The sequence below is a fragment of the Choristoneura fumiferana genome, chromosome 8, assembly GCF_025370935.1.
Source record: "Choristoneura fumiferana chromosome 8, NRCan_CFum_1, whole genome shotgun sequence".
In the NCBI taxonomy this organism is placed as follows: domain Eukaryota; kingdom Metazoa; phylum Arthropoda; class Insecta; order Lepidoptera; family Tortricidae; genus Choristoneura; species Choristoneura fumiferana.
Genome location: NC_133479.1, coordinates 5565453 through 5580839, shown reverse-complemented (window position 1 = coordinate 5580839; position 15387 = coordinate 5565453). Strand labels below are relative to the sequence as shown.

At 38.0% G+C, this 15387-nt stretch overlaps 1 protein-coding gene and 1 pseudogene across 1 annotated transcript in view; both read right to left on the bottom strand.

Moving 5' to 3' along the window:
- Window positions 1–9873, bottom strand: part of LOC141430332 (85/88 kDa calcium-independent phospholipase A2-like) — an 18657-nt gene extending 8784 nt beyond the window's left edge. The window contains exon 1 of the mRNA XM_074090984.1: window positions 9252–9873. Coding sequence (XP_073947085.1) covers window positions 9252–9873 — 622 coding nt within the window. The remainder of the gene's footprint in view (window positions 1–9251) is intronic.
- Window positions 9874–9896: 23 nt separating this feature from the next.
- The window catches only part of LOC141430331 (GTP-binding protein Rit2-like), a 9550-nt pseudogene continuing 4059 nt past the window's right edge, over window positions 9897–15387 (bottom strand).

The following is a 15387-nucleotide window of genomic DNA, read 5'->3' as shown; positions in this document are numbered from 1 at the left end:
AGTTGGACTGAACCAAAGTTAGGTTCTACGCGTGTTATGTAAATCCACCGCGGAACTCCAAGAGCATCGCTGAGCTGGGTTCTTTAAAAATTCAGAATGCTAAATGTGATACCGCATTACGAGTCACCAGAATGCTGAGTCGCGTTGATGCGGCGTTTGTACAAGATGATGTTTAAAATAGAAAAAAAAAAACTTTAAAGCATTTCTTTAGAGATGAAACTTTTTTTTAAGAATAAGACTTCCGAAGGGTAACTTTTACGCTAAACAACCTTAACAATACAAAAATTGAGAACTTCCTCCTTTTTCGAATTCGGTTATTATTACTTTATTTATATTATCCACATTTCGTCTCAGTCCGATTTTACAGTGACGAATTTTACCAGCTAACTAAACTAATTACCTAACCAATAAAAAGTGCAGCACGCTCGTTGGAAGTTGTAAAATCCCGACATTGTCACTTTAAAGTTCCATATCTCAAAAACGGCTGAACCGATTTTGTTAAAAAATGACTAAGAACTATCGCTAGAAACCCTGTTTTCAAATAAAAAAACACATTCAAATCAGTTTACCCGTATAAGAGTTACGGTGCCACAGACAGACACACACACAAATAAGACACAGATCAAATTTATAACACCCCTCTTTTTGCGTCGGGGGTTAATAAAAAAGAGATTGTCATCTCTGTATCCTGCAATTTTTGGCTCGCCTGGTAAGACTGCGGGAAATTGATTGCTGGCAATTATAGTGTACCTTATCAAAGACTTAACTACATTTCGAATCAAAGTTACTAAATTTTGAAAGCGCTAGTCATCTGTCTAGGTGCACTAGTCCTTGCATTTAAAAACCTTATCCGAACGTATTAGTAACTCCCGGTCTTCCATCACCTCTACTTTATCACGTGGAAACTTTTCACTTTCCACATGCGATTGACGCGAGCCAGATAAACGTGCGCGCAGGTTATCAGCGGGAGTAGCTTCGCTGAGACTTTTATGGACTTCTACACCTTTTATTAAACTAGAGAGGGATGGAACTTTCTTGATTTTCTAACGTATATTGATGTTACCAAGAAACGTTGCAGTCGATGAGCAAGAGGAAGTCAGCGTTCTATTTATTACAGTTTTAAATTAAAAAAAAACTGACTTACTCATACATAGACGCATAGCTCAAAATTAAGAGCATAGGTCCGGCAAAGAAACATTATGTTTACCGTAAGACAATAAAATTTTAACAACTTGCGGAAACCCCTCCTCCCTTAATTTTACTTTGTAAGTTTTTGATACCTTGTCGCTGTCACTTCATGTTTGAACTTTTATATAAAAATAGAGTTTACCCGCGGCTTCGCACACGTAAACTATTCGATCTGGTAGTAACAATTGAAATTCCGGGATTTTACAAAATTCCTGTGGGAAATCCCAAAATTTATTACGTTATCTTCATTGAGGTGTTGTGTTAAGAACAACTATCCCATGGGAATATTAAAATAAAAGTAGCCTATGTGTTATTTCAGACATACCAAATTTCATGACTCTAAGTCCAGCGTAATCTGGCGCGCGGCAAAGAACTGGTAAAGATCTTTACAGACTGCAATGCAGGATAATGAATAGATTTCTTTTTCCCTGAATGGCAACACTGGCATAGAGAATTGAACACTCGTTTTTGGCATGAAATTCGAACTTGTGATTTTATTTTGCTTAATATACAAAATGTACACACCCAATAACGTGTCAAAATGGTGTTGTAGAGCGCCATCCTGCTTTGTCTCGTTTTTTTGTCCCTTTCTGGCGGTTCACTTTTATATTATAGATTGTCAGATGGCATAGAGTGACCAGGTACAAAAATGAAAATATACCTTTGACCTCGACTGTACCAAAAAAGTAGGATTTGAAGTAAATCGATTAAAATTCGGATTTTGTTCCGCGTACCTTGATTTTAGAGAAGCTCTATATTTCAGCACAGTTGCATGCGCCATGATCACGAGAAGACAAAAAAAAAACAAGGTACGCGGAACGAAACCCGAATTGAATTCATAAATTTATTAATGACAGCGATAGTCTAAAATCTCTCTCACTTTTCAAATTTAAATCAATTTTATAATTTTATGTACTTTGATTCCAGCTGGACTAGCGACGTCTTGCCGAAGCCAAAAATAATTGGAAGAAGAAAGGAGAGGCCTTCAGAAGTGGGACACCGTGTATAGGCAATTTGTGAAAAAAGTAATTTGAATTGGTAGGTATATCTGAAAAAAAAAAATGCCATAAATTCAGTTCAAATGTGTGACATATTTAAAAAAAACATTAAAAAATTAACCCGCACTCTATAATAAGAAGGATGAATATATTTTCTATTATCCAACAATCATTGACAGTAAAAAGGAAGAAACTTTTCCTACAGAACATTTTATTATCCTCAAGCTCTCGATATTTATGTCCAAATAAATTCCAACTTTATGCAACATGCCGAACTTTAACTTGGAATCAATATAAAGTAAACATCGTCGTGCAAACCGTAAACAAGTTGGACCGACCGAGTTAGAGACAGTTCTACGTCTGTAAGTAGAAGTTTTTTTTAACTCCGCGACGTAATGAACTGCTCTGGGAAGGCTTTTGGATTAATCACCGAAATAAAACGGGCAAGCGAGAGAGTTAAGTTTAATATAGGGTTCTGGGTGAAATGTTAAGACAGTTTAAAGAATACAGTTCAGATTTCCTTCTTAGGGTTCCATATCTGAACGGTAGCAAAAGGGACCCTATTAATGACGCTATGCTGCCCGTTTGTCCGTCTGTCTGTCAGTCACTGGGCTGTATCTCCTGATATAAATGCCGTAATTAATGAAAAGTTGAAATACTTACGTAACGTGTATTTGTATTGCAATTTATTTAATAACGCTTCAATTCAAATTGCCAACGAAAGAGCCTTGACTTATGATAGTTGCGATAGATGGCACCGCATGCCACTAATTGAATGTAAAGCAATCAAATAAATTAGGTGGGTTGGTCGAGGGCGACATAGCACAGTTGGTAGTAGGTACATTTGGAGCGTTTTCTCTTCTTCTTAGCCATTTTCTACCATGCTGGTGTAGGCCTCCTTCAGCTTGTTCCACTACTCTCTGGTCTGTGCTACTTGCATCCAGTTTGACACGGCTACCCTTTTCATAATGCGCAGCAATGCAATAGTGGCAATGGGCGGGCCACGTCGCTCGAAAGCACGACTCGTGGTGCAAGAAGATCTTGGAGTGGAGACCCCGGGGGCTCGAGACGACGTCCTCTGATGCGATGGAAGGATGACACTTGGCGCATATATCAGGAGATATGGACCTGCCTAGCGTATTCCAGATTTTTAACCCCCGACGCGAAAAGAGGGGTGTTATAAGTTTGACCGCTAATGTGTGTCTGTCTGTGGCACCGTAGTAGCTCTTAAACGGGTGGACCGATTTGAATGCAGTTTTTTTTTATTTGAAAGCTGGTTTTCTAGCGATAGTTCTTAGATATGTTTTATCAAAATAGGTTCAGCCGTTTCAAGATCATCAGCTCTTTTGTTGGCTTTGTTTACTTTACTTTCAAACATATCAGCATAGTCCCCGCGGGATAGGGATAAACGAATTGTTAACAACAACAGCTAGGTAGTGCATAATTATTTTTTACTTTTTAGTTGTCTTTTTTAAGGCGGCTTTTAGTTCGGGCGTTTTTTTAATTCTTGCTGGCGTTTTTTTGTCGGGGGTTTTTTAAATTTTATATTTTTGTTTCTATAAGATCCTATTCGGCTCTGAAGTTGGTGGAACCCTTTCGCCGCCCACGGACTGTCTGAGTGACATCAAATTGGCAAATAGTACGAGCACATTCTTAGAAACTATATTGAAATTATTGGTTTTCGGAATGTTCGGAAGCAAAATTATGAAGAAAATAAACATTGAAATGTCTACGTCGCGCTGGTTCATCATCATCATCATCAGCGGAAAGACGTCCACTGTTGAAAAAACGCCTCCCTCATAGAATGCCACAATGAACGACAACTCGCCACTACCGGTTGCCCGAAACTCTCGCGTTGTCGTCAGTCCATCTAGTGAGAGGCTACAGTTCAACTTGCATATTCCTCGAGCAGTGTATTGGTGACTTTAGTTCTTCAGCGATTTTCTTTATTCCGGATTCTATCGCGGAAAGAAACTCCGAGCCTATTCATAACATTACTAGTTACGATGTAGTCACTACTTAATATCATGATAATTATTACCCCGTATTTGTTGAATTAAACTTCTAACTGAAATTATTCAAAAGCGGATCCCTAACGAGTCGGCCTAAAAAATACATGTCCAGCGGTTTTGCCCCAAAAAAGGACGCATAATGAACGTCATACACAATGAGCCAGACGGCAATGTGTTTTAAAAATTTCCGGAATTTTCCGGAATCGAGATGCCGTTTAGCCGTACCCGGAAAGTTGGGGAGTAAACTTTGCCCGGTTTAATATTACACTCGCTCGTTCGGTTAAGCGACATGCTGGTTTTTACTTAAAATGGAAGCGGGAAATGGGAGCAGTTTAGTATGCCTTTGATTTCTAATTTTGTTGAAGCGATTTGGAGAATTCTGGATATTCATATACGGGTAGTTAGTGGATAATCTTTGAAAATGCTGGACATTTGAGACGTTCGAAAAGAGAATGTGTACTTAGGTTTTTAAAACGAAATCACATTTGAGATAGTTGAACTTTTTTTAGATTTGAGTCTCTTCTCTTCGGAACGAATCTTTTAGTTGGCTTAAAAATAATTAAGTCTCAGTACTTAGTAAGTATTTGTGGCTCTGTTGTTATTCAACTTCCCTTTGAAGTCAAGTAACAAAACGGATCGTCAAGTATTTCACCTGTAAACATTTCGGAGAGTTACGTAGGTTTTCTAGCCACGGGCATCTCGCTGCGGCTTGCGTAAACAGTCAAATGAAGACAGTATGCTAACAACTGTTTTCATTATTGTAATGTGAAATTAATTTATAAGAACTGGCCACAGTATAATATGTTCTTCTAAGGCGCTACAGTCTAAACAGAGTGGTCGTGGTCTTCAGTTGAGAATTAGTAGTGAAGTGCCTTGGGGAAATAGTGTGGTGGTCCTTGCCTTCCACACCGCAGTGCTAGAGTCCGGAGTTCATAGTTGGCAAAACGTTAAGGGCACTGCTATACACTTTCATATTCACCTAGGTCTTAGGTCCTTAGTTGCCTTTTACGACACTCACGTGGAGAGATGGGCCTGACTTATTCTAAAATAAGATAAGGCATGGACTAGTGTGCTCAACCACAAGTCAACTAACTACAGTTACGTCTGTGTGACATGCAAAGTAACACTTGAATCATTCAGGTAACTGGATGCGTAAGTATTTAACTGTCACAAACACCATTTTCAAATTAATAATGAAAACATAAATGTTCTTAAACGGTGTCGGGTGGTCTGTATGGTATGTAAGGTAAAAGGTTGTTCAAGGTCAAATTACATTACTGATACTTTTTTACTGCGCTATCGACCCAACTTGGGTCACTTTACACATTTTTGGAATAGATGTAAAACGGTCACATGAATTATCGCCTTAAGGGTATTTGTTTTGTGATTAAAATAGGTCCTATTAACCCGGGACCCTTATTTTGGTATTACGGGAATTAAGTGAGCTCACAAACGTTAAGTGGAACTGAGTTAGTTTGGTGTAGGAATGCGATTTAGTGACATAGTTAAGGAAATTACACACTTTAAGTGTCATCGGACATTCTTGGGGCTGTAAGATCAGGAGTGAAAATGGTGTACCTATACAGAACAATTTCGGGATAAAACTATCCTATGTCCTCTTCCTATGCTGGGGGTTTTTAAACGGAAACCCCTCCTCCCTTAATTTTACTTAGTAAGTTTTTGATACCTTGTCGCTGTCACTTCATGTTTGAACTTTTATATAAAGCTAGAGTTTACCCGCGGCACGTGCGAAGGCACGCGTAAACTATTCGATCTGGTAGTAACAATTTAAATTCCGGGATTTTACAAAATTCCTGTGGGAAATCCCAAAATTTATATCGTTATCTTCATTGAGGTGTTGTGTTAAGAACAACTATCCCGTGGGAATATTAAAATAAAAGTAGCATATGTGTTATTTCAGACATCCAGCTATCTACATACCAAATTTCATGACTCTAAGCCCAGCGTAATCTGGCGCCAGCGTCCTATCCTATGTCCTCTTCCTATGCTGGGGGTTTTTATACGGGATCGAATCAGAAATAAGGAGATACGTAGAAGAACAAAGGTCACCGGCATAGCCAAGCGAATTAGCTCGTGAAGTGGCAGTGGGCAGGCCATATAACACGGAGAACGGGTGCTGTGGGCCGAAAAGTTCTCGAGTGGAGATCGCGCGGCAAGCGCAGCCTAGGACGTCCACCAATGAGTTGGATGGATGACCTGGTTAAAGCCGCGGGCTCACAGTGGATGCAGGCCACTTCCAACCGAAGCAACTGGAGGTCTATGGGGGAGGCTTGTCCAACAGTGGATTAATTCTGTACTATGACATCACTATCGACTGAGTATTAAAAGCGTAACAAAAAAACAAACATTTGGGCCAATCAACTTTTTTACCCACACTAATCTGTCCGCGACATTTTTCAAACAATTGCAGATTTTTGTAAGTAAACATTTTTTCTGTAATTTAATTGATGGTATACACTATATGCCATCCTACGTAAGTTCAACCTTTTAAACCGTGAAATATCTTGTTTAAAGTATGATTTTTTGGCAACGCCAGAGACAATTTCGCAAACACATTACTGAATCGTCTTAGCAAACCCCTAATGGACCTTTAAAAGACCTATCCAACGATACCCCACACTACAGGGTTGGATGAGAAAAAAAAAATCTCCCCCACTTTACGTCTATGGGAAGAACCCTAAAAAAAAACATTTTTTTTAATTTTTTATTGTACCATTTTGTCGGCATAATTTACATATATATCCGTGCAAAATTACAGCTATCATTGATAGTCCCTGAGCAAAGCCGCGGACGGACAGACAGATAGACAGACAGACATGGTGAAACTATAAGGGTTCCGTTTTTGCCATTTTGGCTCCGGATCCCTAAAAACCGACGAGTCCTGAGTGACATCAACATTCTAGTTGTAAGTTAAACGTCCGAGTGCTCGACACACTGATCCTCAATAGACGACACCCTGCTGTCATCTCTATTGCTAATGACAAGATTAAGGGCCTGTTTCACCACTTGTCGACTAACTTTTTGCAGGTGGTAGGACCTTGTGCAAGGTCCGCCCGGATTGCTACCACCATCTTGCTCGCTAATCCTGCCGTGAAGCAGCAGTGCTTGCACTGTTGTGTTTCGGCGTGGAGAGTAAGACAGCTGGTGAAATTACTGGCACTTGAGGTATCCCATCTTAGGCCTCTAGGTTGGCAACGCATCTGCAATCCCCCTGGTGTTGCGAGTGTCTATGGGCAGTGGTGATCTCTTACCATCAGAAGACCCACTTGCTCGTTTGCCATCCAGTCGAATAAAAAAAAAAAAAAAAAACTTTAAGTGTCAGATAAAAGTAATGCCATCTTTGTTTATTCGGAAAAAACAAACAGAGACAGCATCACTGATATCCGTCACTTAAAGTTGGTCGACAAGTGATGAAACAGGCCCTAAAGAGCAACTATTGGGACAGTGACGAGCACTCGTACGTTTACCTTACTGTACCCCTAGTGTACGTTTTCGGTTACAAAATACGTCTCGATCGCGTTCGCGTTAAAATCACAACTTATATGGAAACACGAACAGCGCCTCTAGCGGAACGTTTGCGATGTTCGTGTTTCTATACAAATTGAGATTTTAACGCGAACGCGATCGAGACGTATTTTGTAACCGATAACTTACACTAAGGGCACTGTACGTTCATGTTTTCTACACCGCAAAATCTTCTATGGCCCTTGCCTATCTAATTATAAAACGCGCAACTTTCACGAAGCCATTTCGTGGAATGGAGGCAATCTTTATAAAAACAGTGGCAGGTATTTCAGTTTCACGACTTGTTTTCAATCGGGGTTCTTTTCGGCGTTTTCTTTTACAAAGTGGAACAGTCATTAAAACTTTTTGACGGCGCGGACTTTAATTGTTACGGATATCTCGTTAGCGTTACAAGGCGCACAATTGACGTTTTGGAATTTATCTACTTACGCGAGCACGCTGTATATTTAGACATTTTTTACGTGTCTCCAAAATGTTTCTAGCTTGAGCTAGCATTGCCTGAGTAATGCCATACTTGCAAACGAGCATGCGGGTCACCTGATGGTAAGCGATCACCGCCACCCATGGACACCTACAGCATTATTAGGACTGCGGGTGCGTTGACAGCCTAAAGGGGAGGGGATAGAGGAGACTGAAGGGGGGGAGGGGAGTTGGGCCTAGTTATTACGGTTCTTGACATGCAGCTAAGAAAGTGTAGCGACATTAATACTCCGTTTGTCTCTTTCAAGATCAGAAAACTTACCTTACCTGTAAATCGATTCATAACGTTCCTGATCTTGAAAGTCCCCCCTTTTACTCCCCTCCTCCCTTCCCCCTCCTCTATTTCCTCCCCTTTAGGCCGGCAACGCACCCGCTAGGCTTGTGCGCGCTCGGTCACTGAGCGGATCGCTCCAAACTAGTACAATCGCTCAAATGTACTAGTTCGGTCTTTTGGCTCTTTTAGTTCACTAGTACACTGAAAGAAACGATGCTCCTTTGACCGAATGAATGAATCCGAGAGCTTGGTCCTATACCTACCACGAAGCGCAAAACTTGAACTTCGTATGTTTCCGTCCCGCTGACGCTTATGTCATTTAATACGCGAGTGAAAGAGACGGTGCGATACGAACTTCGATTTACGAGTTTCGTAGTAGCGCCTCTGCTCCGAGATTGGAGAGTCGAGGTTCGTGTGGACAGGTAAAATAATATTACAAAACAAAATAATCATGCATGCAAATAGATTTGTCACTAAATTATTTCTGTATAAAATTACATGTTATTTGATTTCCCTTCATACTTTACTTACAGGCTTAGGACTGTCATTCTATTATTCATCAAGGAGTATTAGAATGGCGTATTTCAAAATCAAATATTTACATTGATTAGCTGATTTCCTATTTTTTTTATTGTTTTTTTTTTGTTTTTTTTTTTTAGTTTTTTATATTATTTACATGTTGCTGTGTAAAAATAGCATTTGTGTAACTTTTTCGGGTTTTAGAAGAGTCCGTCTTTGGTTTAAAAACCTGACCCGCACTGGAAAAAACCCTTTCGCAAGATACTGAAGTAGCTTGCATTTCCAGCCGCTTTAGCATATACTGATATACCCTGGGATATATCTCCTTTTTTTTATGCCACCATTTTAATGGATCGTCCTTCCTGGGTAAATACGGCTCCCTCATATAATGGTCATATTCGCGGATTGCCGCAGCAGTATTGTTTTCAGGTCTGATAATCATGGCCATTTTTTTATCGAATTCATCCCAGATGCTGGCGACTTGGGCATTCTGCGGTTCCGTGGATGATGTTGTGAATGTGGCAGAGCCAAGGCTTGGTGCAGCTGTGGCGGATATATTTTCTTCCTGTTGCACCTGTGGCAATTTGACTTCACAAATCCGCCGTTTCAGTAATTCACTCGCTTTTAAAAAGGAGTCTTCAGTACGAAACCCCTTTTTTTTAAAGCGCGGATCTAGGATGGTGCTGTCTGCGTATAATGCATTTTTCTCTAGATCGTGAAATCTTAGTCGCAATTGTTCCTTTAATGTTGCGACGAAAACTGTGATTTCATCGACCTCGTACTGCTGCGCTGTAAATGCAGCTAAATTTCTTTCCATTAGCTGCACGAACACCAAAACCTTCGACAAGGTCACCATTTTGTCAGCGCTCACTTCTGTTGTTATTTCATAGAAGGGTTTAATATTGGTACAACTGCCTCAATAATGGCCCAGTGATGCGGCTGGAGCAAGAGATCTGCACTTGTGTGCCGCTCGTTGTATTTATACACCCGAGTAGCACCGAAGAGAGCGTGGTGGTACGCTCGTCTATAAAATGAGCCGTAACGCTATATAGCTTTCTGTTGTGGTCGATGTCCAACCATCCGTTCCGAGGCAAACAGCGGGTGTATCTGCTATTTTCCTTTGGATATCCTGAAACACTTCCATGTAGATTTTTGGAATCAAAGTGTTGGATAGTGTTTTCCTGGTAGGCAACTGGTATCCCGGGCAATGTGATACCATTTCAATAAATATTTTTAAACTCCGGTTCTTCCACTATACGCAAAGCGTGATGGCCCTTTACCACCATTTTGACCAACTGTCTATCAATTTGTTCGACTTTACGCGTCGATGGTGGTTTTCGAAAATAGTTACTTATTGGTAGAGTAGTACCAGGACCCGGCCTCGCGTAAGTAGATGTAGAAGTTGACGCCAAATTCATAGTGGATGATGAAGGCACAGCTGATGACGTTGACGGTGCAGCCGCCGCAGTCGCCGCACTAGTTGTTGGCAAATGCTCTTCGTTCGATAATTCTTGTGCCGGTTGCCTTTGAACACATAAAGGTATGGTCGGGTGTTTGTTCTTCATGTGTCTACTTAAATTTCCTAAAGAACCGCTTTTTATGCTCAAATACAATCCGCAATAATTACACTTGGCTCGAAGTTGGTCCGCATCTTCGTTGTAGTGAAACCAAACATTGCTTCTTTTACCCTTACTCGGAGCCATTTTAAAATATTCAACTTTTTGTTATTATTTTCACTATTTAAGTATTTACATTAATTTTAAAGTTTTTCCTAAAGTACAAACGAATATTTACACTATATATACACTAACAAAATTTAAAACTACAAACATATTATAGACACTCCACAGTTTATTATTTACACTATTTACAAAATTAATAAAGTATCGTCCATTACCGATAAAATCAAAAACTCACAGTAAAATGTCTGAAACATAAGCAATAATTCACATTTAACGCAACGAATTTAAACTTTCTTTGACGCAGAAAAAAAAACGAACCCATTTTAAATTAAACCACACAAAACTGCCGCTTTGCAATAATCGTTTTTAAACTTTGCGAAGTTAGCAAATTCGTCCCTATTTTCAAGGCATCAAATTTGACAGTCCAATGCCCATAAAACGAAGTGAAAATAATATAACGGTAAGAGTCACCTATCGAACGTAATCCAAAAAGACCAACCACGCTCGCGCATTATCTATCAAAACATAGTACTGTTCAAAATGTGTCATCTCGCTTACTCCCGCGTAATTCCTATTCAGAGGTTTTGTTCCTTGTCGCTGTCGCTCGGTCATTCATTTTTTCTTTCATTCGGTCGGATACGGATCGCATCGTTTTGCTGTCTGTGTCACTGCTTGCTTGAACTGAACTAAACGTACTAAAGAGCAGAAACGTTACGGAATAGTTCGTTCTAGTACAGTGTCGGGAATCAAGTCTTTTTCGTTCTTAGTACATGTACTACACAAGCCTAGCACCCGCAGTCCTAATAATGCTGTAGGTGGCGGTGATCGCTTACCATCAGGTGACCCGCATGCTCATTTGCAAGTAATTGTATGGCATTACTCAGGTAATGCTAGCTCAAGCTAGAAACATTTTGAAAAACACACGTAAAAGAAAAAACCTTAATAATTGTTATTATTTTTAAATTTAATTCTAATTTGAAATTGTATGTCTATTTTCAACTGATATTTAACTGTAATTTGCTATTTGACGATCCTTTTGTGAATTTCTTATAATTACCTTACCTGACGTATTTATACAATACAACAAAACAATACAATAACTCTTTATTGCACACCAATACAGTAAACAGTACAGAAAACACAAGTATATACATAGATATTTTCTAAGGTAAGCAATATTATTATTATATTGCATTTTTTCATAAGAAAATGAATACATCTAGTCTAAACTAATCATGAAATGGGCATGAAGTGATTTGACCGGTTAGTAAAGTTACGCTTAACTTGGCATCTTTTCTGATATCAATACTTATTGTATCACGCATCTTTTTAGTGGCTTTTGATTTTCGTGCTGCAACTCCAAAGCTCGATGGGTCATAAACCGTGACACAGTTTAATATACATATTCTTAGTAAACTGACGCTTGTCTGCAAGTTATTATTTCCCAGCTGACACACACAACTCTCTCGGCCGGTAATGGCGGAGGTTTGTCGCACGTCTTGCTGCTGCTTTGTCACACGACGCCACATTTTTAACCCTCGCTGCTTAGTGGTGATATGCAATTTTAATATCAGTGTGAGGGATGCTTAAATAAAGTGAAATGTTATTTGTATCAGTGCACAAGCTACCTATGGAGACAGTAATAGACATGAGTAGTTTACGAAACAAAGATTGAAATTAAGTATATCGGTAACTTTAACTTATCGTTCACTAGTTCACTTCAGATTCATATATTATTTTAATATTTCCGATGTAGATCACTTCGTGAAATCGTTTACCTGCTTAATTGGTGGGCTAATTATTAACTAATGTTTGATATCCATATTATTATGGTTACAATAAAAAAAACATTTTTTTTTACACGGACGTCATTTTGTAATATTGTATACTCCAAGTCACACCGGCAATTATGAAATATCTAATGATCCTAATATTATTATGTTAAAAATTAGTTTTTAGTAAAGATTTCATTTTGAATACAAGCTTTTTTTGTTGACTGTACTTGTATTGTCACCCAAACTACATTTGCATATACCAAATTTCAAGTCGATGCCATTAACCGTTGACGAGTTCCGTCCAGTGGAGATGATCGTGGCCGGACTACCAGGATGTCACTATCAGATTATTGTATTGTCAACAGACTTACATTGGTATACCAAATTTCAAGTCGACGGGACTACTGAAAGTGGGTCAAATTTAACTTGCAAGATTTGACCCAAATATATAAATAAACGAACAGGGCAAGTTCAATAAAAGCTTGTAACTATCTAGCTGTACAAGCTAAAAAGGGGACTAAAAAAATAGACGCATACACATACATACATACATAGGCTAGAAAAACATAACCCTCCTTCGGACAGTCGGGTAAAAAAAGGCAATGTAACAAATACTTTAAAAACTCGTAACTTCAAAAGATACTATATCAGAAGAGACAAGCATTTTTAAAACTTTTCAGACCCGAGCATTTTTCTTTTACAAACGATAAAATACCCCGAGCGTCGTATATTCGAGTCATTTGTCCCCACCACGGGCCATGTATTTTTACGTCCTTCTGTCAATTACACACTAATTCCGAACCTCCAGGTCTTATGTCGCTTTATATTTCTATTAGTGCTAATGAACAACAGCAATTTCGTACTAATAACCTATGGACTGATAAACTAATAAAATATTTGTATTTGTTTGTTTAACTGTCATATACATATAAATATGAAATATTATGTAGGTTTTGTGTCACTATTGTACCGTTTTTGTCAAACTTCAAATCTAAAATTGCTAAAAGTGGCTCCGAAGCGTAATGATGTGATGTGTGTGTGTGTGTGTGTGTGTGTGTGTGTGTGTGTGTGTGTGTGTGTGTGTGTGTGTGTGTGTGTTAAGTATAGGTACTAATTCAGAGTTATTCTTTATAGGTAAAAACCTCCAGTGAATGAAACACTTAAGAAAATTTTCTACTTTGAAAATACTACTACTCTGTACTTATTAATAATTGTAATGGTTTTATGTAATTTAATCAATCGTTATTTAATAAACAAGAATTTAATTTCTGCGATTTTTTATTACGTGTATAGTTTTTGAGTTATGGAAGAATTTATAAAAAAGTACCCAAAAACCTAGTAAATGAACGAAAAAGTTAATGAATGAACAGAGTAAAACCCGTGAATGAACATTATTTAGATAGTTTTAATCAACATTTAGAAAAGCATTTTTAACATAAACGAAGTCTTCTTCTTCAGTTATTATTATATAAAATCTTGAGGTAGGTACAGCACCTTCAGTATTCCAATTATGTTTCTGTATTAAAAAATACATATATAATTCTATTAAGTAGGTACAATTAAGCACCTTAATATCTTGATTAATTTACTTTTTTTAAAAACTCGTAGCTCAAAAATAGATAATTTTTCCGAGTGAACTTTATAGACGTTATAATCAAGGTTCAATTTTGTGACATATTAATTTTAGATAAGTACGGAGATTTTTCAGTGACGATAATCCGAGCTTTATAATAAAACTTAATAAATAACAAACATTAAACTCTATTGATACTCGTATTCTAATCAGTCTGTAATCAGTCTCTAATTAGTTAAAAGTATCATCATTTGGGACAAAAAAATCTTAACAACCCAATTTTTAATTATAGATTGTGGCTAATACAATAAGCAACTTACTACAAGCAAAAATCTACATAATTTTTTAATCATTTTAATTTATATAAAATAAAATCGATCAAAATAAATCAATAAAATAAAAAATATATAATTATATAGTAATTCATGAACAAATAAAAGGTACAACACTAACTGAACAATTGTTTTAACTGTTCCTATTTCCTTTCCTCGCAATCCCCATTTTCTCCTCGACGTGTCTATCCACCCTCGCTGTACGGCTCGGGTGACTATATGAACGTCTTGGGTAATGGGCTTGTTTTATGCTCTTGTTGTACAATCTAAATATTATTAACAAGTCCAATTTAGGAAGTAAAACTATCGTGCAATTCGATCACGTCCATCGTTACCTACGTTGTTCATACATAGGGTTAGTAGGTATCTAGTAAATGAACAAAGCCAAATTTCTATAGTCCATTTACTAGATTTTTCATTCCTATGAATGAACACGTAGTGTCCCAATACTAGTTCAAAGAACAGAATCGTTTCTATGCAGAACTGAAAACACAACCTTAATACGATTACGTTACATTTAATTTTAGGAAAAAAACTATATTGAGCCGACACCAGTAAATGAACAGACTGTTCATTTACTGGTTTTAGAACATTTGATAAGCCAGTAATGGAACACCTAAAAAATATCAACTTAACCGCAAATAAGCCACTAAAGAGTACATTATAGAAGATTTAACTCTTAATCTAACCAATAGCTAACTTTATAGTGGTATACATGAAATAAGCAGTTCAAATGTTACTCCAAACATGCACTGTTCTTATTTGGGATCTAATTTTTCCATACAAAACTTCAAAAGCAGAAATACGTGAACTTCAAACGCCTGCCATGTTGAAATTGGTCGAAAATAAAATTTACCGCGATTGTTGCCATTGCATAGGAATCGAGTTGCCGGTAGAAAAAAAATACGACAGTTGGTGGAAATGGCTATATTGCTTATTTTAGGCAAAAACGTGATTTTGTTCATCACTGGGGGGGGTTCATTCAGCTGGAGGGTTTACCCTAGTTAA